This window comes from Molossus molossus, unplaced genomic scaffold (genome assembly GCF_014108415.1).
Source record: "Molossus molossus isolate mMolMol1 unplaced genomic scaffold, mMolMol1.p scaffold_m16_p_7, whole genome shotgun sequence".
Classification (NCBI taxonomy): Eukaryota; Metazoa; Chordata; class Mammalia; order Chiroptera; family Molossidae; genus Molossus; species Molossus molossus.
In genome coordinates this window covers 62,890,834-62,918,140 of record NW_023425401.1, presented here as the reverse complement: position 1 = coordinate 62,918,140, position 27,307 = coordinate 62,890,834, and the positions used below count along the sequence as shown (strand labels likewise).

General features: G+C 37.8%; 1 protein-coding gene and 1 pseudogene across 1 annotated transcript in view; one reads left to right on the top strand and one right to left on the bottom strand.

Moving 5' to 3' along the window:
* Positions 1 to 3,982: 3,982 nt before the first annotated feature.
* On the top strand, positions 3,983 to 5,807 carry LOC118619643 (annotated as a pseudogene).
* A 987-nt stretch (positions 5,808 to 6,794) lies between these two features.
* STARD3NL (STARD3 N-terminal like) overlaps positions 6,795 to 27,307 on the bottom strand; it is a 79,869-nt gene continuing 59,356 nt past the window's right edge. Inside the window, exon 8 of the mRNA XM_036247372.1 lies at positions 6,795 to 7,714. Within this exon, the coding sequence (XP_036103265.1) occupies positions 7,659 to 7,714 (56 nt within the window). The 3' untranslated portion in view covers positions 6,795 to 7,658. The remainder of the gene's footprint in view (positions 7,715 to 27,307) is intronic.

Genomic DNA, 27,307 nt, shown 5'->3' with positions numbered 1-27,307 from the left:
CGGTGACAAACTGCAACCGAGGTACGTGCCCTTAGTGGGAACCGAACCCTGGTCTCTCTGGACCGCATGTCGATGCTCCAACCGTTGATTCAAACCGGCCAGGGCTGGAAAGATTTTTTTTTCTATGCTGACTTCCCACTCACCAATCAGACATCTGTGATTACAGGACATGCACTTGGTTGGATGAAATAAGTAACTGAACAACAGGCTACATCCACAGGTATGCAATGGAAAAATTAGGCAAAGATGTATACAATTTCCATAAAAGAACTCATGTCTCAATTGTCTCTTTTATATTGCTAGCATATTCTGTACACATCTCAACCATAAAAAAGGGGAAGCTGTAAGACAACAATTCTCAAAACTTTTTCCATTATGAATTCTTTCTACTGGTTTAGAATTCTTTTCTTCATAAACTCAGAGATTTTTCAAAGGCTTTCTGTCAAACAAGCAGGCCACAATTAAGTAATACTTAATTTTTTCTTTACATTAATCAAAGTCCTATATAACTGCCAATTACAAATTCTGAGTAATATCAGATAGCCACAGATACTGTATCAGCATGATACAATTCAGCCAAAAAGCTAGAAACTCAACATTTCATCAGCCATGAAAACTTATCTGGGTAAATGCATGGTCTCTACCAGATTCTGTTAAACTATTTATTTTGCTTTATTTTGTTTTGTTTGAATAACAGCAAGTACCTACAACTTAGTGAGCAACAGGAATCCTGGCAGGTAGTTTGCATGTTCTGTCTATTTAATGCTCTCATGGTGCCACAACGCAGGTATCATGCTCATTTCATTGATGAGAAGAGCGGGTGCCAGAGAAGCTAATATACCCAAGGTTAAACATGGAGTAGTGCGAGAGTCCACATGATTCCAGATCCATCCGACTTAAAATATGCTATTTTACTCATTATATCAAAGGCTGTCCTCTTGGAGCCTTTAAAAACCACTGAGGCCCAGACTTCATCACAGGCCAGGCATGGACTTTAAAAAAAACCTCCTTTAGCCATTCTAATGTGTGGCCAGTTTGAGGCCAGCAGGTGACTGAAGTAGCTGCTCCTGTGTCAGGCGTCAGCTTTCCAGCCGCCAGGAGCCATCACAGCCCATTCCACAGGAGAACATGCTGCAGCCTGAAAAGTGTTCTTACCATCAACCCATCAATTTCCTATAAGGAAATAGGAGGTATGTACTAAGATTTATGTGCAAGGATGTTCACTTACTGTAGCACTATGTATAGCAGCCCCAAATTAACCCAAATGTCCAATAAAAAACTAAAATTGAAATGAAGGATGTCATATTACAGATTACTATACATCTTCAAAAATATAGATTTAAAGAAATGAAAATTTAATCAGGAAATGTTGAAAAAATAATATACATAGCCAAACCCTCCTAAAATGGTTAGGTAATATGTTCACGTGGTTAAAAAATCAAAACACTGTAAAAAACGCATTAAGATATCTTGCTTCAACCAGTCTCTACCTCCCCAGACTCTTATAGGTCACACTTTTGTTTCTGTGCATCCTTCTTGTTTTCATTATGCAGATGTGAATGCAAGTACATAAAAACATATGCATGTTTGTATATATTCTAATTCTCTCCCTTAGCACACAAAGGTAGTACACAATACACATTATTCTGCACTTCTCTTTACTTATATATCCTAGAGTTCTGATGTCAGTTTATAGGGACCCTTAGCTTCATATTTCACTGGTGAATGTACAATACTTTATAAAATCAGTTCTCCGTGATATACTGTTGGCTTATTTCCAATCCTGTTATTATAAATGCTGAAATAAATACTAATGTTTTATGTCATTTTGAATGTGTGCATTGTTTATTTCTACCACAATGTAGGTGAATGCCAAGAACATGTTGTCAAATGTCAGGACTTGGCTAACATGACAACTGAAAAATAGTCTCATTATGGCTTTAATTTGCTTTTCTCTTATGAGTGAGGATAAGCATCTTTTCATATATTTAAAGTCTATTTATATTTCTTCTGTGAAATATTTGTTTATATCCTTTGAACACTTTTCTATTAATAATACAAGTTTGACACTCATTTATACGTGTGTCTGTGTATGTCCATGGGCTTAGGCAGAAAACAAAATGTTCAATGTATGGTTGGTAGGTGAAAAAAAACAAGTGATTTTATATTTTTCTATTTTCTCTAATGAATCCTTTAAATGTAAAAACTTTTATATATTAGAATTAAAACAATGTCTCATTTACTAAGTGAAACAAGCCAAACAGAGAAAGACAAGTATATGATCTCACTTATTTGTGAAATGTAATGAACATAACAGTCTGAAGAACAGGGTAGTCCCAGAGACGTGGAAGTAGGGTACAGACTGGCAATCCCCAGAAGAGGGGGTGTGGGGAGAAATAAACCACAGAACTTATTTGCATGTGTGCATGAACAATGGACATGGACAACAAAGCCGGGGACATGGCAGGGAGGGAGGGGGAGGAGGGTGTCAATGGGGAAAAAAGGAAAAACATCTGTAACAACAACAACAAAAAATGTCTCATTTAAAATTGGAAAGATTTTGTTTACAATCAGCTTCAGGTTCTGTGAAACAGGTTTATTTGGAAATCAAGCAGAGGTTCCCATTCAGAAACGAAGTAAGACCAAACACATACGAGAAAGATTACATTTAATTAGATCTACTGCTTGATTCTCATTTATTTGGTCAGACCTCTTTAGGCCAAATACTTGGCCCTCTACTTAGAGCAACAATTTTCAACCAGTGTGCTGCAAGAATTTAAAGAACATGCAATGCCTGACTACTTGGGGGCACTGAGCTCTTTTCCCTTAGATTGTCAAATAAAGAAAATGACAATGACCAACACAGTAGCTGGTTGATGTGAATACCCTCTCTTGAATCATAAATATATAGGTCATATAATAGAGTTGCATCTTATTAGTCACATCACATAAGGTTGTATCTGATTGGTTAATTGTTGGTACCAGACGTCCTTATGTACAAGTATAGGCACCTGATTTTTTAAAAAAGTCATTCTGAACAAAAAGGATAGGTAATGACTATTATTGTTGTTTCTGTAAATTAATCAAAATTATACCTATTTTTTGTCAGATTAGCAAAAAACGTAACATTTTTTAGTGTGGTGTAGAATTTTAGTAATCAGTTTATGTATGCCATGAGGTAAAGATGGAAAATTGCTGACTTAAGGGAGTTGAAACTTTCTACATTGGGAAAGATAGAAGCAGAGGAAACTTGAAAATCACTGAATGCTTTGTGCAACCAATTTCACAGCTGGAGCACTACCAAGTGGCAATTTCTGTGGCTTCAAACATCTTAGCCACTTCCTTCCCCAACTCAACCTGGGCGGCCCTGAAATAGGCGGTACATAGATAAGGAGAGCAGAGGTGATGATGGAGTAGGTGGTGTGGGTGGTGGGAGGGTGCTAGTGTGGCTAATGGTGTTTTATTTTCTCAGGCTTCTTTTGTTTACATGCTCTGGCAAATGTGGTTGATTCGTGGAAAATGCTCAAAGTCAAACCGGCCCCTACTGGTTGGGTGTTATAAGATAAAATAAGGACAGTTAAACCACAACCAACTTTGCTCACTTTCAAAAGGCCATAGCTAATGGGAAGAAATTATTCATCTACATACACATGTAGGTGGTTGTTATCAGACATACACAGGCTGTGGTATTATCACACTTTTTATTAACAAAGTTCACTCCAGTTAGCTATTATGTTCTGCTTAGAGCAGAAAACACTAAGATAATCCCTAACATTTCACCAAATATCTGTGCTCTTCCATGGTATTTGATTCACTGAGGCTGGTACATTTTGGTTTCATTTTCTCAGTGTAGACAGGGTGACACAGACCTGTGGTTGTGACCCTGGAAGCATGAACAGACTGTAGATGTAGGCAACAGTGATGAGCTTTTTCCTTCACACGAACATAGAGGCAGCAAGGCCCTAAATTCTACTGTCACTGAATGCCCTACACTGAATCAGGTAAGTCCCTCTAAAGAAACAAAAAGACTTCAGTCAATCTGAGCAAAGCTTAATAGAGGACGTAAACATCAGAAAAGTGTGATTGGGGTCAAGTAGAAGAGGGCTGTTCAGTAATGTGAACATAAAGAGCAAATGTTCCACCCCCTCCCACCCAAGCATGGTATGGAGTGGTCCAGGTCCACAGGCTCAATCTGTGCAGTCCTGGAAGGGGTATAGCACTACTGTTGAGATCAATGCTTCAGGCTTTCAGAGTCTGATTTCAAGGCATATTCAAGTCAGATACTTTATTCTTCTTGGTCTGTGCTCTGAGAGCCAACTTCTGGGAGCCTTGGCTTCCAGTGACGATGGACTGCATGTCTAGCATGTTTGAGAGCTTTTTCTCAGGTTAAATTAATACAATGACATCAGGCTTGAGCATCTTCGAGGGCTTGGGGTATACGTGAATCCACTCTTGAAACAGGGCATTCTCATTGTGATAATACCATTGATTTCACAAGGTTTTAGTCCTAAAGCCAGACCTGGAGCTTTCCCTCACCCCTTTCTCCACCGTAAGAAGCTCTTCCTGGTTAGGCTGCAGCAGCCTCCCCCATTGCACTTTGGTCATTTGGCCCATTCTTAGAACAAGCACAGATGGAGAGGATTTGATCTGCACAAATGGCCAGTTCCCACCCAGACCAGCACAATTACCATCACATACTATTCAGTTTTTCTTAAATGACATATGAATAAAAGAAAATAGACATGCTGCCTTCCTATGAAGCAATAAGGTAATTATTCACATTTCTAAAGAATACATTCACTTCTCCTTCTGCCTGCTGATGGAGAGTCCTTCTGTGAATGCGTCCCTGGCATCCTCCACTCCCACAGGCCCGAGGCTGCCGAACTGCATTAGAGGCAGCAGTGGAAGCGGCAGCATTGGTCTTTGTGGTGGCAGCAATGGCACCAGGCTCTGGAGTGGTTTAACTGTGGCACTTTTCACAGCATCCAGCAGCAGCATTGCTGTAATCAACAAAAACACCTTCACATTAAGCACGTTCCTCGATTCCAGCAGAGCCCCACAGCATAACTGAGATGAGCTTCCTGAGCAGCAAGGTGTTGGTGAGGGACTTAATGTCACCCTTCGACCAGTCAGGTTTGGGGCTGAAGAAAGCCTAGGTCTCTTAGATGACTTCATGGATGTAGCCAATCACTTCAAACCTCATGGGTTCTCCAGGGACAAGGCTAAGGTGGGTTCCTCCAAAAGATTGCCTGTGGATGGGTTGGTCAGTACCTCAGGCAACGCAAAGAAGATGCCTTCTCTGGGATAGATCATATAGTGGAGGAATTGGATCTCAAGGAGTTTGACTCTGGTGGGAACTAGACTCAATGAGCTTTAAGCCCCCTTGAATGACCTGTGTGATCTCTTTGCGCCACCCCACTCCAGACCAGGAGATTAATAAGGAGCCTCCCATCCCAGAAAGTGAACCCAACTGGCCATCTTCCAGAAAGTTTACCCAAAACTGACTTGGTTGTCCCCTTCGCCCTCCTGCAACCTCTCCCCCCTTTCCAGGGGCCCTGCCCATCACTCCAGATCATTCCTTTAGTTTAGAACTAGGCAGTGAAGTTGATATTTCTGAAGGAGACAGAAGTCAGACTCCACTGCTTATATTACCATAATCCCTCAATGCATAAAAGAGGAGGATGTCACTTCAGACAATGATAGTGGCATCCCTGAGTCCTTATGTGGGCTCTCCCCAGCACAGTCCCTCTATCTCCAGGATCTCTCCACATAGGAAGGAGCATGTTGTCTCCAAGTACTGTCTATAGTTCTGCCCGCCCCAACCCTACAACTCTCCTTGTTCCCCTTTTGTAATTCTATCACTTTTGGCCAAATACATAATGCAAAATGAGAAAAATAAAACTAATAATTTCAATGTTGTTTTTTATTACTTTTTAAAGTTGTACAAAGGATGCACATGCATGAGTTAAAAAACACAAAGAAAATGCAGAATGTTAAAAAAAAAAAAAAAGAAATACAAAAGAAATCTGAGACATGAAACAAAACAATTCCATCCTGTGAATCCAAATAAAAAGATATGTGTCTTATTTAAAAAGTGTTATTCTAACATACTAAGAAGTCTTGATTAGAATATGACACAAGACCATTCTGCAACTATTCATTAACAGATCAGACTCAGTCTCACTGAGTATAGGATGGATTGTTACATTATCTTACCAGCCACAGGCAGGTTACTAAATGTATGTGAATATGATACAGTGTCTGTGAGGTATTACAATAAATAAATTCTTTAATAGCCAACCAATCAAGTTAGCAGTGGATATCTCCACTTCAAACTTTCCTTAGGGAAACACCATCTCCAGTCCTTCTTGTCCTCTGGTAATTTTCAATGAGGGTTTTTCAAACTTAGAAAAAGAGAGAACACAACAATATTTGAGATGTTGTGTTAAAAGGCAAAACTCTACACTTTATGTTTTTGCAACAGTCTGTGTACCGAAGATAGGCTGAGTTACAGACACTAAAAGGACAATGGATGTGGTCACACAAGAATTTATATTAAAGCATTTTAGAAAAGAATCAACTCTTCACATTTTCCTTTGTCTCAAGCACTGTTCTGCAAAGAAGGAACTGAAAGTGTTGATGCTGCTGATGCAGGCATGAGGCCCCCATCTGCCAGGACTCTGGCTGCCTCTGCTAGCCCAGCTGCATCAATGCCAGCTTCCCAGTGATGCCAAATCTGTCTACTACTTTTCCCTTTTTTACAAAAATTTTATATTCTTTTATTGAGATATAATTGACACATAACTTTATATTAGTTTCAGGTATACAACATAATGATTCAATATTTGTATATATTACAAAATGGTTGCTACCATAAGTCTACTTAACATCCATTATCACACATTACAAAATTGTTTTTTTCTTATAATAAAGAATTTTAAGATCTCCCTTTTCCCTTTTGTATGTAAATAATTAGAGCTGCTGCTACTACAATTGATGTTTATCTTTCTGTATTTCTGGGGCTGAAATATTCTCCTTTGATGATCTGAAAGAATTTAACAACGTGCTCCAACTTGAGGTACACCAAGCACTACTGCTTTCAATGACTGAATCGCATCTTTCATCGCAGAAGCTCCAAAAACTTGAGAGACATTCCAGTGCGGGGTCAGAGCATGTACTGGTACCAGACAGGAGGGCCTGCGGCCTGGCTCCACCACTCCCTGTCTGCGCACCTGGAACAGGTGCTCGCCCACCCTAGTCTCACCTGCCTCAAGCACAAATGGGGACAGCAACAGTACCATACCTCATAGGACTGCCACCCTCATAGCACACAGAAGTTAGGGTCTGTAATTAAACAACATTTGACACAGAGACATTCTGGGTAAGTAAACAAAAATGAATTCATACTTATTTACAAATTTGAGACTTTAAGGTATTTTCCATACTTCACAAATTTATACCCATACAGAAAATGTTAAGACATTTTACAGAAATTAAAATGTGACTGATAAATTCATATAAATAGGGCAAATCTGGCTACATATTCATACTCATATTCTTTGAATTTTACTTTGAATCCTCTAGAAGAAATGCTCCCTATTTCAGAACTTTGTTGTTACAGTTTCATTTTTAAAGACTTACTTTAACAAAAGTAGTACTCATAGCTCTAAAAGTGGTTTTTCACTGTCTTGCTTTTCTTCCATTTCTTCAGATCCTACACGGTAAGGAAGGGGAAGGAGAAAAAGAACTGCTTTCCATTAAAGTAATAAATGATTTCTTTAAAATTACAATATATACATAGAACATTTTAAGTGAGAGATACATGTTTAATCATCAAGAGATTTAGGCTAATAAAACTATAAATGTAAAACAAAGTTTCACTTTATTTCTTGTAGGAGGAAAACTTTAGGATCTATCACTTGCACTAGTCTATCAAAATAGATTTCACTCATCTACTATTAGAAATATTCATACAGACCAGGAATTATTATCCAGGCTATCACTCCTCCCTCCTCCTCTGTGCTGACAAGCTTGCACATATCTTTCAAGTGCAAATAAATAACTTGGAGCTTTGGTAAAATAATTTAATTTACATATTAAAAAAAAAAAAATCACTGTCCCAGTGAAAGAGCAGTGAGGACTTCCTAATGCCAAGGGTGATGCCACATGGCCACTTGTGTGTCCCATTGCCAGTGACCACTGTTATAACCGCTCTGAGTCAATGTCCAGTGGGCCTCATATTAGTTGTGCACTTGACCCAATCATTCCACTCTTGAATTATTTCCTTAGGTTACATCCCTGAGGAAATAGTACTTGTTTTATTTATTTATTTATTTTTTATCCTCACTTGAGGATATTTTTCCATTTTTTGTACAGATAGAGTGGGAGGGAGAGAGAGGAAGGGAGAGAGAGAGAGAAACATCGATGTGAATGGACACATCGAGTGGCTGCCACCCGCACGACCAACCAGGGCTGGGGACAAACTGCAACCGAAGTACGTGCCCTTAGCGGGAACCGAACCCGGGTCTCTCCGGACCGCAGGCCGACGCTCTAACCACTGAGCCAAACTGGCCAGGGCAATAGTACTTGTTTTATATCATGCAGATATTTTCCCTCTAAAAAGTAGAAAAAAAGTCTAAATCTGAGAGAAGTTAAAAATTATTACATTTCCACGAAATACCTTGCATCCATTAAAATTATATAATTTAAACATGAAAAAAATGCATGTTATAATGTAAAAGCAAATGTTTAATGAAAAAATGTAAAATCATATTTGATAAAAATAAAACACTAAATATGTGTATGCAAATCACAAAGACCAGAAAAAAACCACCAGGTGACTTACATACAGTCTGGATTCCCAAAGCTTCTACAATAAACCTAAGGTAAGTAACTATATAATTTTGGAAACAAGATATAAATGATATAGGCAGTGTGGCCACAATTACATAAATTACAAACACAAAACTAGTAGGAAAAAAAATTAAACTGTCAACACTGATGTTGCTGAATAGCTTAAAGAACAGATAATCTTTTATTCTGTTCTCTATTTTTATAAAAAGCATGCATTATTCTCACAATCAGGCACCAGAAACAAAAAGGAGCAGTGAGAAGACAAGGTAGCAGCTAGGGATATGACATATTCACACACAGAAGCAGCCTGCCTCACACTGCTGCCTAGATCGCAGTCAAAAATAAATCTGCTACAGGAGCATGAAAGGCTGAGAATCTTAAGTAAAGATTGTGTCCCACATCTTAACTTCACAAATGTCACATAATGAAGGTTCAGTTTGTGACAAAATAAATAGATAACGGCTTCACTTTTCAGCCTATCAAACTGCTGTAAAGCATACAGTCACTGGGGTGGTTCTTCTCACTCTAAAAGGAGTCGGAGGAAGATGGTCACACCAACTTCCTATTTCTGGGCTCACTTTCCACCTGTCAGGTTAACAGCATTTGAGTCACAAGCTGACATGTCTTGGTATTTGAGAATCTTATAAAGACAAACTTTTTGTTGTTGCTGTTAATCCTCACCCGAGGATATTTTCCCATTAATTTTTAGGTGGCTTGGAAGAGAGAGAAGAGAGAAACATCAATGTGAGAGAGACACATCAATTGGTTGCCTCCTGCAAAGCCCTGGTGGGGGGTCAGGGATCAGACCTACAGCCCAGGCATTTGCCCCTGACTGGGAATTAAACCTGTGATTGGTATGAGGGCCAATGCTCTAACCACTGAACAACTGGCCAGGCTAAAGAGAAATTTTTATTTTATTTTTTAATTTTTAAAAATTAATTATCTTAATTAATTAATTTTTGTTACAGATGTTTCTCCTTTGTCCCCCATTCATACCTTCCTCCCGATCCTGCCCCCTCCCTTCACAGTATTGTTGTCTATGTCCATTGGTTATGTAGATATGCATATAAATTCTCTGGTTTATCTCTTCCCCCCTCACTCCCTCCTCTGAAGTTTGTCAGTCTGAGTCCTACTTTTATGTCTATGTGTCTGTTTTGTTCATCAGCCTATTTTGCTCATTATATTCCACAAATAAGTGATATTTGTCCTTCTCTGACTGGCTTATTTCACTTAGCTTAACATTCTCCAGGTCCCTCCCTGTCATCTCAAAGGATAAGAGATCTTTCATTCTTACAGCTGCATTAAAGACAAACTTTTAATTAAAATTATAACATTTATGCTTTTCATAATTTAAAAGTGAATGCTATAAAAGCCTTCTGGTTATAGTTTAGTGAGATCAAGAAATCTCCTTGAAAAGCAACTGTAATAAACAAGACTATGTCAGCAGTTGGAAAATGACCAAACATACAATAATCTGAGAAGTGTTGATGCTTGAAAAACTGCAGAAATCTGGGAACAACAGTGGTAGTCTTGCCTGGAGCTGCTCCAATTCCTTCACCTCCCAACACCAAGCTTGATGGGCATAAAGATTCTTCCAGGGTAGGGCAGTTCATGAGGACTAACAGCAAAATGATGCAGTTGAAGGGAGCTCGCTTAATTTGGGGTGGGAGTGATGCAATGGTGAACCAACAAAATCAGTTGTGTGTGAGCAGGAAGGGCCAGAGGCTTTGCTTGTGTGAGTTTGTGGTCATGCTGCAGTAAGCACATGATTGGCTGAAGTTGCGTGCATGTTTAGTGGAGCCCCAAAAAAGCCCAAGCTAACCAAACACTCCTAGTCAGCCCTGAGGCTATGAGCATATGCAGAAGAGACATGAAAAGACTTAGAAGAAAGTTCAAGCTGGGGATGACTTGAAATAGACTAAAATTTGAATGTGCTACCCAACACATATATATATTAATTGGCAGAAGATGGAAGACTTAATCAAGGTGCTTGAGCACAATCTCTGTCCAGTCATTGGCTACCACTAAGCTATGTAGACAAAGGGGTGAACCCATGAAGCTCTGCTTAAAAATAAAAGCATTAAAAAGAAGATAAAAAATCAAGGAAATACATCAGCATCCACATACCACAAGGAACATAATTTCACAGATTTAGCCCAGGCAATTTTCTAAGCAAACAGACATTAATAACAACATTTTTTTGGGGGGGGAATCTGAATCTAGAGTTGACACAATATATTCTTCAACAAAAATTACAAGACAGAAAAGAATCAGAAAACAGATTATTCTCAGGAGGAAAAAAAACAACAAAAACTGCAACTCAATACAAACTATCTCTGAGTGTGTCCAGATAGTTTACTTAGCAGACCATGACTTCAAAGTAAGTATTGTAAATATAATATTTATATTTAGAAATGTGAACTTATGGATATACATAATCAAAGAAGTATATAACATCATGTTTAAAGAATTAAGGGAGGGAGAAAAAATGGCGGCGGAGTGAATGGAAGCTACACAGACCATATCCAAGGACCAAATTGGAATTACAATGAAAATAAAGACAAATCGTCAGAAAGGGGCAACCGAAAGGCAACTTGGAGGACCACATAACCAGGGACACTGACTCAATTCTGGTAGGCTTGTGAGGACGTGAGAGGGGACCGAGAGAGCCCATGGTCTGCAGCGGCCTGGGCTGGGACCAACGGACTCGGGGACAAGGGGCTCGGCTGGGTCCTGTGGCCTCGGCTGAGACCAGCGGCCGCCTCATCTGGGTCCTGCGACCTCAACAGGGTGCTACGCCCGAAGCTGGGTCCACCTGCATTAGCTGGAAGCTGCTGCTGCCTCGGCTGGGTCACGCGACCCGACTGGGTCCAGCGGCCTCGGCTGGGTGCTACGCCCACCACCGAGTCCTGCGAACCTGGCTGGGTGCTACGCCCTCGGCTGGTGCCACAGCCTCTGCCGCCCTTAGCTGGGAGCAGCGCCTTCGGGTTAAAAGACGCAGGCGGCTCCCCGACACAGAGTCCGGACAGAGGCTAAATTGGCAGTATCCACTCACCTTGGGATCCGGCAGAGGGAAGGCAGACTGGACTGGAACTGTGTGGGGACACTGGGGATTTGGAGGATGCTCAGAGCTTTTGCTGAGTGCAGCCACGCAGGACTGTGGTCATCTAACTCCTTCCCAGGGCTTTGGGGAGAGGCTGCGGCCCCTCCCTCGGAGATTCAACCCCACCCAGTGGCCATTGAAATGCTAATTGAGGCCCATTACAACCAGCATCTGCCCTACCCTAGGGAAATCCTCTCACACTGAGCACCTGAGGGAGTTTTTCAGGCAACTCAGAAACCAAGATTCTTCAAGTGACTGCTACTAATAGCCTCCAGGCAAAAAAGCTAGAGGATAACTACCATTCCCTGGGCTAGCAACTCTAAGCAGAAAAGTTAAGACTTGACAGTGGTGTTTAAAGTGGGTCCTCCTTGCTTCATATAAACCCAGGAGAGGGAGCCACAAACAGCAGAACACCAACACTCACAGTGAAAATTTGGCAGACTCCAAAGCCCACTGTGACAGCCAAAATGGTGCAAAACAGAAACAAAAGCCAAATGAAAGAACAAGAGACCTCTACCGAAGATAAGATAAATGAGGTACAGTTAAGCAAGTTAATAGAACTAGAATTCAGAACCATGATCTTGAGGAAGCTCAACAGCATGTGTAAGGACATGAGCACCATGAGTAAAGACATAGAAATGTTGAAAATCAACAAGGTGGAAATGGAAATTAAAAATCACCAAGAAGAAATGAAAAATGAAGTATCAGAAATGAAAAACACATTGGAAGGTCTAAAAAGCAGAGTAGAGGAAGCTGAGGACCAGATCAGTGAATTAGAAGACAGGGTAGAAAAAATCAACCAATCAGAAAACCAAAACTAAAAAATGATTAAAAAACAGGAAGAGAGCTTAAAAGAACTGTGGGACAACTGGAAATGTAATAATATTCACATCATAGGAGTCCCCGAAGAAGAAGAAATTGAGCAAGGGTTAGAAAATATATTCAAAGAAACAGGGACAGAAAAATTCCGTAATTAGGTGAAGGAAGAAGGCATTCAAGTTCAAGAAGCACAGAAAGCCACAAGTAAGAAGAACCCAAACAGGCCCACACGAAGACACATAGTAATCAAACTGCCAAAAATTAAAGACAAAGAAAGAATCCTAAAAGCAGCAAGAGATAAGCAACAGGTTACCTACAAAGCAAACCCCATAAAGCTCTCAGCTGACTTCTCACAAGAAACACTACAGGCCAGAAGGGAATGGCATGAAGTAATCAAGGTCATGAAAAACAAGGAAATGAATCCAACACTACTCTACCCAGCAAGGCTGTCATTCAAATTAGAAGGTCAAATAAAGAGCATCCCAGACAAAAAAAAGGCTAAGGGAATACATTAGCACCAAACCAGCACTGCAAGAAATGTTAAAAGGTCTGCTGTAATTAGCAGGAGAAATGGGAAGGAAAATAGAACCACACTAAACAAAAATGGCAATAAATAAGTACATAACAATAACCACCTTCAATGTAAATGGATTAAATGCTCCCATAAAAAGATACAGAGTAGCTGATTGGATAAGAAAGCATGACTCATCTATATGTTGTTTACAAGAGACCCACCTCTCAACAAAAGACTCACGTAGATTGAAAGTGAAGGGATGGAAAAAATCTTCCAAGCAAATGGAAAGGAAAAAAAAGCTGGGGTAGCAATACTCATATCTGATAAAATAGATTTCAAAATGAAGGCCATAACTAGAGACAAAGAAAACCACTACATTATATTGAAAGGGTCTATCCAACAGGAAGATATAACCCTGATACACATATATGCACCCAATATAGGAGCACCAAAATATATTAAAAATCTTTTAGAGAACTACAAGGAGAAATCAACAGTAATACAATGATAGCAGGGGACTTCAACACCCCGCTGACATCACTGGATATATCCTCTAGACAAAAAATTAGCAAGGAAACAGAGACTCTAAATGAAGCACTAGACCAAATGGACTTAATAGATATCTACAGAGAATTACACCCAAAACTACAGAATTAACATTCTTCTCAAGTGCACATGGGACATTCTCAAAGATAGACCACATGTTAGTGCAGAAACTAAGTCTCTACAAGTTCAAGAAGACTGAAATCATATCAAGCATATTCTCAGATCACAATGGCATGAAACTAGAAATCAATTGCAAGAAGAACATACAAAGACATATGAACACATGGAAGCTAAATAGCATGTTATTAAACAATGAATGGGTCACCGAGGAGATCAAGGAAGAAATCAAAAACTTCCTGGAAACCAATGAAAATGAAGACACAACAACACAAAATCTATGGGATGCAGCGAAAGCAGTTCTGAGAGGGAAGTTCATAGCATTACAGGCCTACCTCAAAAAAAACAAGAAAAATCTCTAATAGACTATCTAACCTCACAATTTAAAGAACTAGAGAGCAAACAAAAAGAACACCCCAGAGCATGTAGAAGAAGGAAATAGTAAAGATCAGAGCAGAAATAAAGGATATAAAGACCAAAAAAATAATTCAAAGGATCAATGAAAGAAAGAGATGGTTTTTCGAAAAGATAAACAAGATTGATGGACCCTTAGCTAGACTCACCAAGAAACAAAGAAAGAGAACCCAAATACACAAAATCAGAAATGAAAGAGGAGAGATAACAACTGACACCACAAAAATACAAAAGATCGTTAACAACGACTATGAACAATTATATGGCAACAAATTCGACAATCTAAGCGAAATGGAAAATTTCTAGAAACACATAGTCTCCCAAAACTGGACCAGGAAGAGATAGAAAACTTGAACAGACCAATAACAACAGAAGAAATTGAAGATGTTATCAAGACTCTCCCAGCAAACAAAACCTCAGGTCCAGATGGCTTCACGGGGTAGTTTTACCGAACATTCAAAGGACTAACACCCATTCTCCTCAAAATATTTCAAAAAATTCAAGAAGTAAGATTTCCAAACTTGTTTTATGAAGTCACATTATTATAATTCCAAAACCAGAAAAAGATACTACAAAGAAAGAAAACTACAGGCCAATATCCCTGATGAACATAGACGCCAAAATCCTGCACACAATGCTAGCAAATCGGATCCAGCAATACACCAAAAAAATTTTTCACCATGACCAAGTGGGATTCATCTCAGGGATGCAAGGATGGTACAATATATGCAAATCAATAAACGTGATACACCACATAAATAAAATGAAGAATAAAAACCACGTGGTCATATCAATACATGCAGAAAAAGCTTTTGTCAAAATCCAGCATCCATCTCTGATATAAACGCTCAGCAATGTGGAAATAGAGTGATCATATCTAGACAAAATATGGCCATATATAAAAAATCTACAGCCAAAGTCATACTCAACGGGCAAAAACTAAAAGCATTTCCCTTAAGAACAGAAACAAGGCAAGGATGCCCATTTTTGCCACTCTTATTTAATATAGTACTGGAAGTCTAAGCCACAGCAATCAGACAGACAGGAAGAAAGAATAAACGGGATGCAAGTGGGAAAGGAGGAAGTGAAATAGTCATTATTTGCAGATGACATGATACTATATGAAGAAAACCCCAAAGACTCCATCAAAAATTTACTAGACTTAATAAATGAATTTGGCAAAGCAGCAGGATACAAAATTAATGTCAAGAAATCGATGGCATTCTTATACACCAAGAATGAACTCACAGAAAGAGAAACTAAGAAAACAATCCCATTTACCATAGCGGCAAAAAAATTAAGATACCTAGGAATAAACTTAACCAAAGAAATAAAGGACCTATTTGTAGAAAACTACACGTCATTGAAAAAAGAAATAGAGGAAGATATAAAAAAGTGGAAGCACAAACCGTATTCATGGATTGGGAGAATTAACATCATTAAATGTCCATATTACTCAAAGCAATCTATAGACTCAATGCAATCCTCATGAAAATACCAACGGCATACTTCACAGATTTAGAACAAGTACTTCAAAAGTTCATATGGAACCAAAAAAGACGTTGAATAGCCACAGCAATCTTGAAAAAGAAGAATAAAGTTGGCGGGGTCACAATACCAGATTTCAGGTTATACTACAAAGCCACTGTAATCAAAACAGCCTGGTACTGGCACAAGAACAGGCCTATAGACCAGTGGAATAGAACAGAGAACCCAGAAATAGACCCAAGGCAATATGCTCAATTAATATTTGACAAAGTTAGCAAGAGCATACATTGGAGTAAGGACAGCCTCTTTAATAAATGGTGCTGGGAAAATTGGAAAGCTACATGCACAAAAATGAAACTAGACCCTACACGAGAATAAACTCAAAATGGGTAAAAGACTTAAATGTGACTCATGAATCCATAAAAATCCTAGAAGAAACTGTAGGCAACAAAATTTCAGACTTCATACGCAGCAGAATTATTACTGACACATCACCTAAGGCAATAGAAACGAAGGAGAAAATGAACATATGGGACTACATCAAACTCAAAAGTTTCTGCACAGAGAAAGATACAATCATCAAAACCGAAAGGCTACCCACTGTATGGGAGAGCATAATTGCCAATAATATATCAGATAAGGGGTAAAATCCAACATATATAGAGTGCTCATACAACTCCACAAAGGGAAGACAAAAAATCCAATTAAAAAATGGGCAGAGGAACTAAATAGACACCTCTCCAAACAGGACATAGAAATGGTTAAGAGACACATGAAGAAATGCTCATCATCACTAATTATCCGAGAGATGCAAATTAAAACAACAATGAGGTATCACCTCACACCTATCAGAATGGCCACCATCAACAAATCATCAAACAACAAGAGTTGGCGATGGTGTGGAGAAAAGGGTACTCTAGTGCACTGCTGGTGGGAATGCAGACTGGTGCAGCCACTATGGAAAACACTATGGTGTTACCTCAAACACTTAAAACTTGAACGGCCATTTGACCCAGTGATCCCACTTCTAGGAATACACAATTCCACTTCTAGAAATTGGGGGTTGATTGTCTAGTTTCTGAAACACCAATCAGAAAGAATGTATGTACCCCCATGTTTGTAGCAGCACTATTTACAATAGCTAAGATCTGGAAACAGCCCAAGTGTCGTTCAGCAGACAAATGGATAAAAAAGCAGTGGTACATATACACAATGGAGTACTACGCAGATGTAAGAAAGAAAGATCTCTTATCCTTTAAGAGTATATGGAGGGACCTGGAAAGTATCATCCTAAGTGAAACAAGCCAAACAGAGAAAGATAAGTATCATATGATCTCACTATATTGTGGAATATAATGAATATAATAGAGTGAGGAATGGGGTAGTCCTAGAAACGTGGAAGTTGGGTACAGACTGACAATCCCCAGGAGAGGGGGTAGTGGGGGAGAGATTAACCATAGAACTTATATGCATGTATGCATGAACAATGGTCATGGACAACAAAGCTGGGGACAGGGCAGGGAGTAAGGGGAGGGGGGAATCAGTGGGGTGAAAAGGAGAAACATCTGTAACAAAAATTAATTATTAAAAAAAAGATCTTTAAAGATTATAAAAAATAATAAAAATAAACCATAAGGGTTAAAAAAAAAAAAGAATTAAGGGAGAGTACAAATCAACATAACTACATATCAAGAAATAGAGATTATCAAGGAGACAGAAATTACAAAATAATCAGATAAAAAAAATCTGGAGTAGAAAAGTATAATAACTGAAGTATTCACTAGAGGTGGGTGTTGAGAGAATATTCCAGTTGGCAAAAGACAGAATCTGTAAACTTGATGATAGAGAAATAGAAGTTATATAATCCGAATAACAAAGAGAAAAAGACTGAAGAAAAATTGCACAGAGTTCACAAACCTACAAGATAACATCAAGCATACCAACATACAAGTAATGAGACTGCCTGATAAAAAGGAGGGGGAAAAGAATCAGGAAAAACATTTGAAGAAATTATGCCCTAAACTCCTCAAATTCGTTGTTCATCTATATATTTAATAAGCTAAACAAATACTGATTAGGATATATGCAAAGAGTTGCTACACTGTATTTCAAGGCAACCAGATGAAAATCACAGAATGCATGAAGCACAATACATCAAAATTTATAAAATGGTTGCTATAGCCCTTGGAGGTAATTTATGGTGTTAAATGCCTGTGTGAGAAAAAAAAGAAAGATTTAAAATCAATGACGAAAAAGAAGAACAAGCTAAACTCAACCCAAGCAGAATAAATGAAATAATAAAAATTGGAATGGAAGTAATTAAAATAAAAAAAAGAGAGAGAAAAATCCAGGAAAACAAGTCATTTCTTTGAAAATATCAACAAATTTGGCAACCTCAAGCTAAAACTATGAAGAAGAAATGAGAGAAAACACACACTACCAAAATCAAGAAAAAAAACATTACTACCAACCCTACTGAAATTTTAAAAAATTAAATGGATTATTATGAATAATTTATGTCAACAAACTAGCTTATTTAGACAAAATTGATGAATTCTTAGAAAGACACAAATTAACAAAATGAACTCAAGAATAAATAAATAATCTGAATAGACCTATATATAACAAGAAATTTAATTCATAATTAAAAATTTTCCCACAAAGAAAATTTCTGAACTAGATGGTTTCATTGGAGAACCTATCAAACATTTAAAGATAGAATAATAATCCTTCACAAGAAGGATTAATTCAGAAAACAAAGAAGTTGGGAACACTTCCCATTGTGTTACATGAGGCCACCATTACTCTGCTATCAAAGCCAAAAATATAATAAGAAAACTACAGACCAATTTGTACAAAAGTAATGAGCATAAGTACAAAACCCCCAAAGTATTTAGCAAATCAAATCCACAAACATACATAATGGATTATACAACATGACAGAGTGAGACTTATCCTAGATGTAAACAGTTGATTTAACATGCAAAAATCAATTAATGTAATATACCATATTAACTGAATACAGGACAAAAACCACATGGTCCTCTCAACAGATACATGAAAAGCATTTGAAAAATCTACTGCTCATTCATTATAAAATGTTTCAACACACTAGGAATAAAATAGAATTTCTTCAACTTGATAAAGGGTGTCTGTGAGAACCCATAGCTATCACATACTTAATGTTGAAAGACTAAGACCAGGAACAAGACAAGGATGTCTACTTTTGCCACTTCTATTCACCATTATATTGGAGGTTCCACACAGTGAAACGAGAAAAAAACAAAATTAAAGACATTAAACTGATTGAAAAACAAAAAGTAAAACAGTCTTTATCCACAGATCACATGATCCTATATATAGAAAATTCCATAGAATCCATATACACAAAACAACAAACCTAGAACTAATAAACAGGCTTAGCAAGGGCACAAGATACTAGTTCAATATTCAAAATATCAACTGTGTATCTAAATACTAGCAATGCACAATTTGAAAATAAAAGTAAGAAAATATTTACATTCAAAATAGGACATAAAAGAATAAAATACTTAGGAATTAATTTAACAAAAGAAAAAACCTGTATGCAGAAAACTACAAAACAATGCAAAGAAAAATGGTAGAATGTCTAAATAAATATAGAGAGGGATTAGATGATTCAATATTTTCATGATGGCAATTCTTCCCAAATTGGTCTACCAATTCAATGCAACAGGCTTTTGGGAAAAATTAACAATCATCCTAAAATTTACATGAAAACACAAAAGACCTAGAATAGCCTGAATAATTTTGAAAAATAAAGTTGGAAGACTGTAGTGGTTACTCTGCATAAACAATGTGTGTGTGGGGGGGAGTCACCAAAAATCTGAGTTGGATGTTCAAGCTAATGAGGCCACATGCACAGAGAGGGTATGAAAGAGTTTGTTACTTACAAAATTGAAGTCTCTGGGGACAGTAGGTCAGGCCTTTCAAGCAAGGCCTTGCAGTATCTGATTTCAAAACTGACATAAAGATAAAATTATAACTCTGTAGGGACACCCGGGATTTGGAGGGCACTCAGTGTTTTAGCTGAGTTGCGGCCACAAAAGAAAGTGGCCAGTGTGCTCCTTCTCAGAGCTGTGTGGAAAAGCAGCAGCCTCCGCCTCCCCCCCCCCCCCCCCAGGAATTCAGCCTTTCCCAGGTGAGGCAAAGAAATGCAAATTGAAGCTCATTAACAACCAGCCTCTATCCCACCCTCTGGAAATCCTCTTATTCAGAACACCAGGGCTACATTCCAAGACACTGAGTAACTGAGACTACTAGACTCCAGGAAAAAGCTAGAGGATAACTGAACCTTCCCTGGGCATACAAATCTAACCAGGAAAGTTAAGACTTGACAGTCGTATTTAACGTGGGCCCACCCAGGCTCATCCAAACCCAGCAGAGGGTGCCACAAACAACAGAACACCCATACCAACAGGGAAAATGTGGCAGGCTCCAAAACCCACTAAGATAGCCAAAATGGTGAAACAAAGAAACAGATCCCAAAAGAAAGACCTAGAGAACTCCATCGAAGATAAGATAAATAAAAGGCAGCTAAGCAAATTATCAGAGGTAGAGTTGAGAGCCATAATCTTGAGGAAGCTCAACAGAATGAGCAAAAACATCAGCACCATGAGTAAAGATATACAAACAGTAAAAACCAACAAAGTGGAAATGAAGAATGACATAGCAGAAATAAAGAACACATTGGAAGGACTAACCAGCAGAGTAGAGGAAGCTGATGACCGGATCAATGAATTAGAAGACAGGGTAGAAAAAAATCAACCAATCAGAAAACCAAAAGGACAATTAAAAAACAGAAAGACAGCTTAAGAGAACTGTGGGACAACTGGAAACGTAATAATATTCACATCATAGGAATCCCTGAAGAAGAAGAAAATAAGCAAGGGTTAGAGAATATATTTGAAGAAATAGTGACAAAAAATTCCCTGACTTGGTGAAGGAAGAAGGCATTCAAGGTCAAGAAGCACAGAGAACCCCAAGTAAGAAGAACCCAAACAGGCCCACACCAAGACACATAGTAATTAAAATGCTAAAAATTAAAGACAAAGAGAGAATCCTAAAGACAGCAAGAGATAAGCAACAGGTTACCTACAAGGGAAACCCCCTAAGGCTCTCAGCTCACTTCTTAACAGAAACACTACAGTCAGAAGGGAGTGGCATGATGTAATCAAGGTCATGAAAAACAATGATCTGAATCCAAGTCTACTCTATCCAGCAAAGCTATCATTCAAAACAGAAGGTCAAATAAAGAGCTTCCCAGACAAAAAAAGGCTAAGGGGATATATTAACACCAAATCAGCACTGCAAGATATGTTAAAAGGACTGCTGTAATTAGTAGAATAAGAAGAAAAATCAAGCCACACTACACAAAAATGGCAATAAATAAGTACATATCAAGTACTACCTTAAATGTGAATGGTTTGAATGCTCCCATAAAAAGACACAAAGTAGCTGACTGGATAAGAAAGCATGACTCACATACAGGTTGTTTACAAGAGACCCACCTCACAACAAAAGACTCACATAGGCTGAAAGTGAAGGGATGGGAAAAAATCTTTCAAGCAAACAAAAAGGAAAAAAAGCTGGGGTAGCAATACTCGTATCTGATAAAGTAGATTTCAAAATGAAGACCATAACTAGAGACAAAAGAGGCCACTACATAATATTGAAAGGATCTATCCAACAGGAAGATATAACCTTGGTGGACATATATGCACCATATTGGTATAGGAGCACCAACATATATTTAAAATCTTTTAGAGAACTTCAAAGGAGAAATCAACAGCAATACAATCATAGCAGGGGACTTAAATACCCTGCTGACATCACTGGATGGAGCTTCTAGACAAGAAATTAACAAGTAAACACAGACTCCAAATGAAACACTAGATCAAATGGATTTCATAGATATCTACAGAGAATTACACCCCAAAATTACAGAATTCACATTCTTTTCAAGTGCACCTGAGACATTCTCAACGATAGACCTCATATTATGGCACAAACTAAGTCTCTACAAGGTCAAGAAGATTGAAGTCATATCAAGCATCTTTTCAGATCACAATGGCATGAAACTAGAAATCAATTGCAACAAGAACATGCATAAAAGACATTTGAACACATGGAGGCTAAATAGAATGTTATTAAACAACGAATGGGTTACGATGGAGATCAAGGAAGAAATTAAAAACTTCCTGGAAACCAATGAAAATGAAGACACAACAACACAAAATCTATGGAATGCAGCAAAAGCAGTTATGAGAGCAAAGTTCATTGCACTACAGGCCTAACTAATGAAGCAAGAAAAATTTCTAATAGACTATCTAACTTCACAATGTACAGAACTATAAAGCAAACAAACAAACAAACAAAAACTCCAGAGCAAGTACAAGGAAGGAAACAGTAAAGATCAGAGCAGAAATAAAGGACATAAAGACCAAAAAAACAATTCAAAGGATCAATTAAACAAAGAGCTGGTTTCTTGAAAAGATAAACAAGATTGATGGACCCTTAGCTAGACTCATGGAGAAACAAAGAGAACCCAAATTCACAAAATCAGAAATGAAAGAGGAGAAATAATAACTGACAGCACAGAAATACAAAGAATCATGAACAAATATTATGAACAATTATATGGCAACAAATTTGACAATCAAAACGAAATGGACAAATTTCTAGAAACACATAGTCTCCCAAAACTGAACCGGGAAGAGATAGAAAACTTGAACAGACCAATAACAACAAAAGAAATTGAAGATGTAATCAACAATCTCTCAGCAAACAAAAGCCTAGGCCCGGACAGCTTCACAGGGGAGTTTTACCAAACAATCAAAGAACTAATACCCATTCTCCTCAAAATATTTCAAAAAATTCAAGAAGAAAAACTTCCAAACACATTTTATGAGGCCAGCATAATTCTAATTCCAAAACCAGAAAAAGACACTACAAAGAAAGAAAACTACAGGCCAATATCCCTGATGAACATAGACGCCAAAATCCTGAACAAAATACTAGCAAATTGGATCCAGCAATACACCAAAAAAATTTTTCACCATGACCAAGTGGGATTCATCCCAGGGATGCAAGGCTGGTACAATATTCGCAAATCAATAAATGTGATACACCACATAAACAAAATGAAAAATAAAAATCATATGATCATATCAATAGACACTTGAAAAGCATTCAACAAAATCGAGCACCCATTTCTAATAAAAAGGCTTAGCAATCTACGAATGGACGGATCATATCTCGACATAATCAGGGCCATATATGAAAGACCTACAGCCAACATCATACTCAATGGGCAAAATTAAAAGCATTTCTTTTAAGAACAGGAACAAGACAAGGATTGCCCACTTTTGCCACTCGTATTTATCATAGTGCTGGAAGACTTAGCCACAGCAATCAGACAGGAAGAAAAAATAAAAGGGGAGCTCCAAGTGGGAAAGGAGGAAGTGAAACTGTCATTATTTACAGACGATATGATATTATAGGTAGAAAACCCCAAAGACTCCATCAAAAATTTACTAGACTTAACAAATGAATTTGGCAAAGTAGCAGGATACAAAATTAATGTCAAGAAATTGATGGCATTCTTATACACCAATGATGAACTCACAGAAAGAGAAACTAAGAAAACAATCCCATTTACCATTGCGGCAAAAAAATTAGGATACCTAGGAATAAACTTAACCAAGAAATAAAGGACCTATTCCCAGAAAACTATAGGTCATTGAAGAAAGAAATAGAGGAAAATAGAGCTTCATGAATTGGAAGAATCAACGTCATTGAAATGTCCATACTACCCAAAGGAATCTATAGATTCAATGCAATCCCCATCAAAACACCAATGACATACTTCACAGAACTAGAACAAATACTTTAAAAGTTCATAAGGAACCAAAAAACATCTCAAAATGCCACAGCAATCTTGAAACAGAAGAACAAACTTGGAGGGATCATAATACCAGATTTCATGTTATACTACAAAGTCACTGTAATCAAAACAGCCTGGTAGTGGCACAAGAACAGGAAAATAGATTAATGGAACAGAACAGAGAACCCAGAAATGGACCAAAGACAATATGCTCAATTAATATTTGACAAAGATGGCAAGAGCATACAGTGGAGTAAAGACAGCCTCTTTAATAAATGGTGTTGGGAAAAGTGGAGAGCTCCATACAAAAATATGAATCTAGACCATCAACTTACACCATACACAAAAAATCAACTCAAAATGAATAAAATACTTAAATGTGACTCATGAATGCATAAAAATCCTAGATGAAACTGCAGGCAACAAAATTTCAGACATCACATGCAGCAGAATTTTCACTGATACATCACCTAAGGCGACAGAAACAAAGAAAAAAATGAACACATGGGACTACATCAAACTAAAAAGCTTCTGCACAGCAAAAGAAACAACCATCAAAATGGAAAGGCAATCCACTGTATGGGAGAACATCATTGCCAATGATACATCAGATAAGAGGTTAATTTCTAAAATATATAGAGTACTCATACAGGTCAACAAAAGGAAGACAAAGAACCCAATTAAAAAATGGGCAGAGGAGCTGAATAGATACCTCTCCAAACAGGACATACAAATGGCCAGGAGACATATGAAGAAATGCTCAACATCACAAACCATCAGAGAGATGCAAATTAAAACAACAATGAGGTATCACCTCACACCTGCCATCAACAAATCATCAAACAAGCGTTGGCCAGGGTGTAGAAAAAAGGGGACTCTAGTACACTGCTGGTGGGGTTGCAGACTGGTGCAGCCACTATGGAAAACAATATGGTGTTACCTCAAAAAATTAAAAATTGAACTGCCATTTGACCCAGTGATCCCACTTCTAGGAATATACCCTAAGAAGCCTGAAACACCAATCAGAAAGAATATATGTACCTGTGGGAGACTGTTTGCATGGCATCCATTTTGCTAAAATCTGCTCTGCCATCTCCTGCCCCAAGGCAGGATACCTCTGTATACAATGTTTCTGCATTCCTTTAAGTAACCATTTACTCAGCCAGTTATCGCTTGGCAACAAATGTTCTTGTTTTTCTGCTTCTTGCCCTATATATACTGTGGATCTCCCCAGAATAAACGAGACTTGATCAGAATCCTGTCTTGTCTCCATTTCTCGTGTCTCTTGTCCCTCCTCATCCTCACTCCCCCTCTAGAGTCCTTGTTGCTCGACCTGCGGGACGGGTCATGTACCCCCATGTTCATAGCAGCACTATTTACAATAGCTAAGATCTGGAAACAGCCCAAATGTGCATCAGTAGACGAATGGATAAAAAAGCAGTGGTACATATACACAATGGAGTACTATGCAGCTGTTAGAAAGAAAGATCTCTTATCCTTTGAGAGGACATAGTGGGACCTGGAAAGTATTATCCTAAGTGAAACAAGCCAAACAGAGAATGTCATGTATCATATGATCTCACTTATTTGTGGAATATAATGAACATAACAGTCTGAGGAATGGGGTAGTCCCAGAGATACGGAAGTGGGGTACAGACTGACAATCCCCTAAAGAGGGGGGTGGTGGGGGAGAGATAAACCACAGAACTTATATGCATGTATGCATGAACAATGGACATGGACAACAAAGCTGGGGTCTGGGCAGGGACAGAAGTCAAGGGGGGAATCAGTGGGGGAATAAGGAGAAACATTTATAACAAAAATAAATTAATTAAAAAAATAAATGAATAAGATAAAATTACAGTAATGAAGCCTTTGTGGTACTAATGCAAAGTAAGCAAAGTGAGCATACAGGCCAATGGAAGAGAATTGAGTCCAGAAATAAACCTTTACTTATATTTATGGTCACTGGGTTCTTGACAAGCATGTTGAGTCAATTCAATGGGGAAAGGTTAGTCTTTCAAAAAGTGGTATTATGACAACTGAATATCCAAAGGCAATAGAATGAATTTAGTCCCTTACCTCCATACACACAAAAATAGTTCATAATGGTCCATAACCTTAAATTGGAAGAGCTAAAACTATAAAACTTCTAGAAGAAAACAACAGAGAAAATCTTCATGACATAGAGGTAGGACAAAGTTCTTAGTCGTGACCCAAAACACATTATCCATAAAAGAATAAATTTTAACAAACTGAACTTCATCAAAATTAAAAAGTTATGCTTCAAATGACTCCATTAAAAAAAACAAAAAGACTACAGATGGAAGAAAATGTTTGCAAATCATGTATCAGTTAAAGGACCTTTTTTGTTGTTGCTAATCCTCACTGGAGGATATATTTTTCCATTTTGAGAGAGTGGAAAAAAAGGGAGGGAGGTGGGGAGAGAGAAACAGAAAAACATTGATATGAGAGAGACACATCAATTAGTTGCCTTCCTCACTTACCCTGACCAATGCCAGGAATCGAACCTGCAACCCAGATATATCCCCTTGACCAGGAATTGAATCCACAACCCTTTGGTGCATGGGCCAACACTCTGATCACTGAGCAATGCTGTCCAATAAAGCACCTTTATCTCAAATGCACAAAGAACTCTTTCAACTTAATAAGAAGACAAACAATGTAACTTAACAAATGATAAGAGACTTGAAATAGACATTTCTCCAAAGAAGATATGTGAATAATTAAGAAGCACATGAAAGGCTCTCAGTGTTATTAGTCATTAAGTATATGCAAATAAGAAGCACAAGGAGATCCCACTTGACACCTGCTAGAGTGGCTCTAATAAAAAAGAGCCAATCACAAGTATTGGTGAGTATGAGGAAAACAAACTCTTACACACTGCTGAAGGGAAAGTAAAATGGTATAACAATTTTAGAAAATAGTTTGCAGTTACTTAAAAAGTTAAACAGAAACTTGCCACGTGACTCAGAAAATCCTTTCCTAGAAATCAAAGGAAAAAAATACCACATATATTCCCACAAAGACATGTACACTAATGTCCACAGCAGGATTACTAATAATAACTAAATACTGAAAACAATCCAAATACCCATTAACTTTTAAAAACAAAATTCTGTATATCCACAAAATGGAACAGCATTCAGCCATATAAAGAAACAAATTACTCACACATGTTATAGCATGATAACCCTCAAAAACATTATGCTAAGTAAAAGAAGCCAGATGCAAAAAATTACATATTGTATAATTACATTTATGTTAGTTGTCCAAAAAGGGAAAATTTTCAAGATAGAAAAGAGATCAGTGGTTTACCTAGAACTGTAAGCAAGAGTGGGGATTACATCCAATTAAAGGATGAAAAAATTGTTCTAAAATTATAATTTTAGTTGAAAAACTATAATTTGCTAATAATCATGCAATTGCACATTTTATTTATTTATTTTTATTTATTTATTAATTAATTTTTGTTACAGATGTTTCTCTTCCCCCGCCCCACTGATTC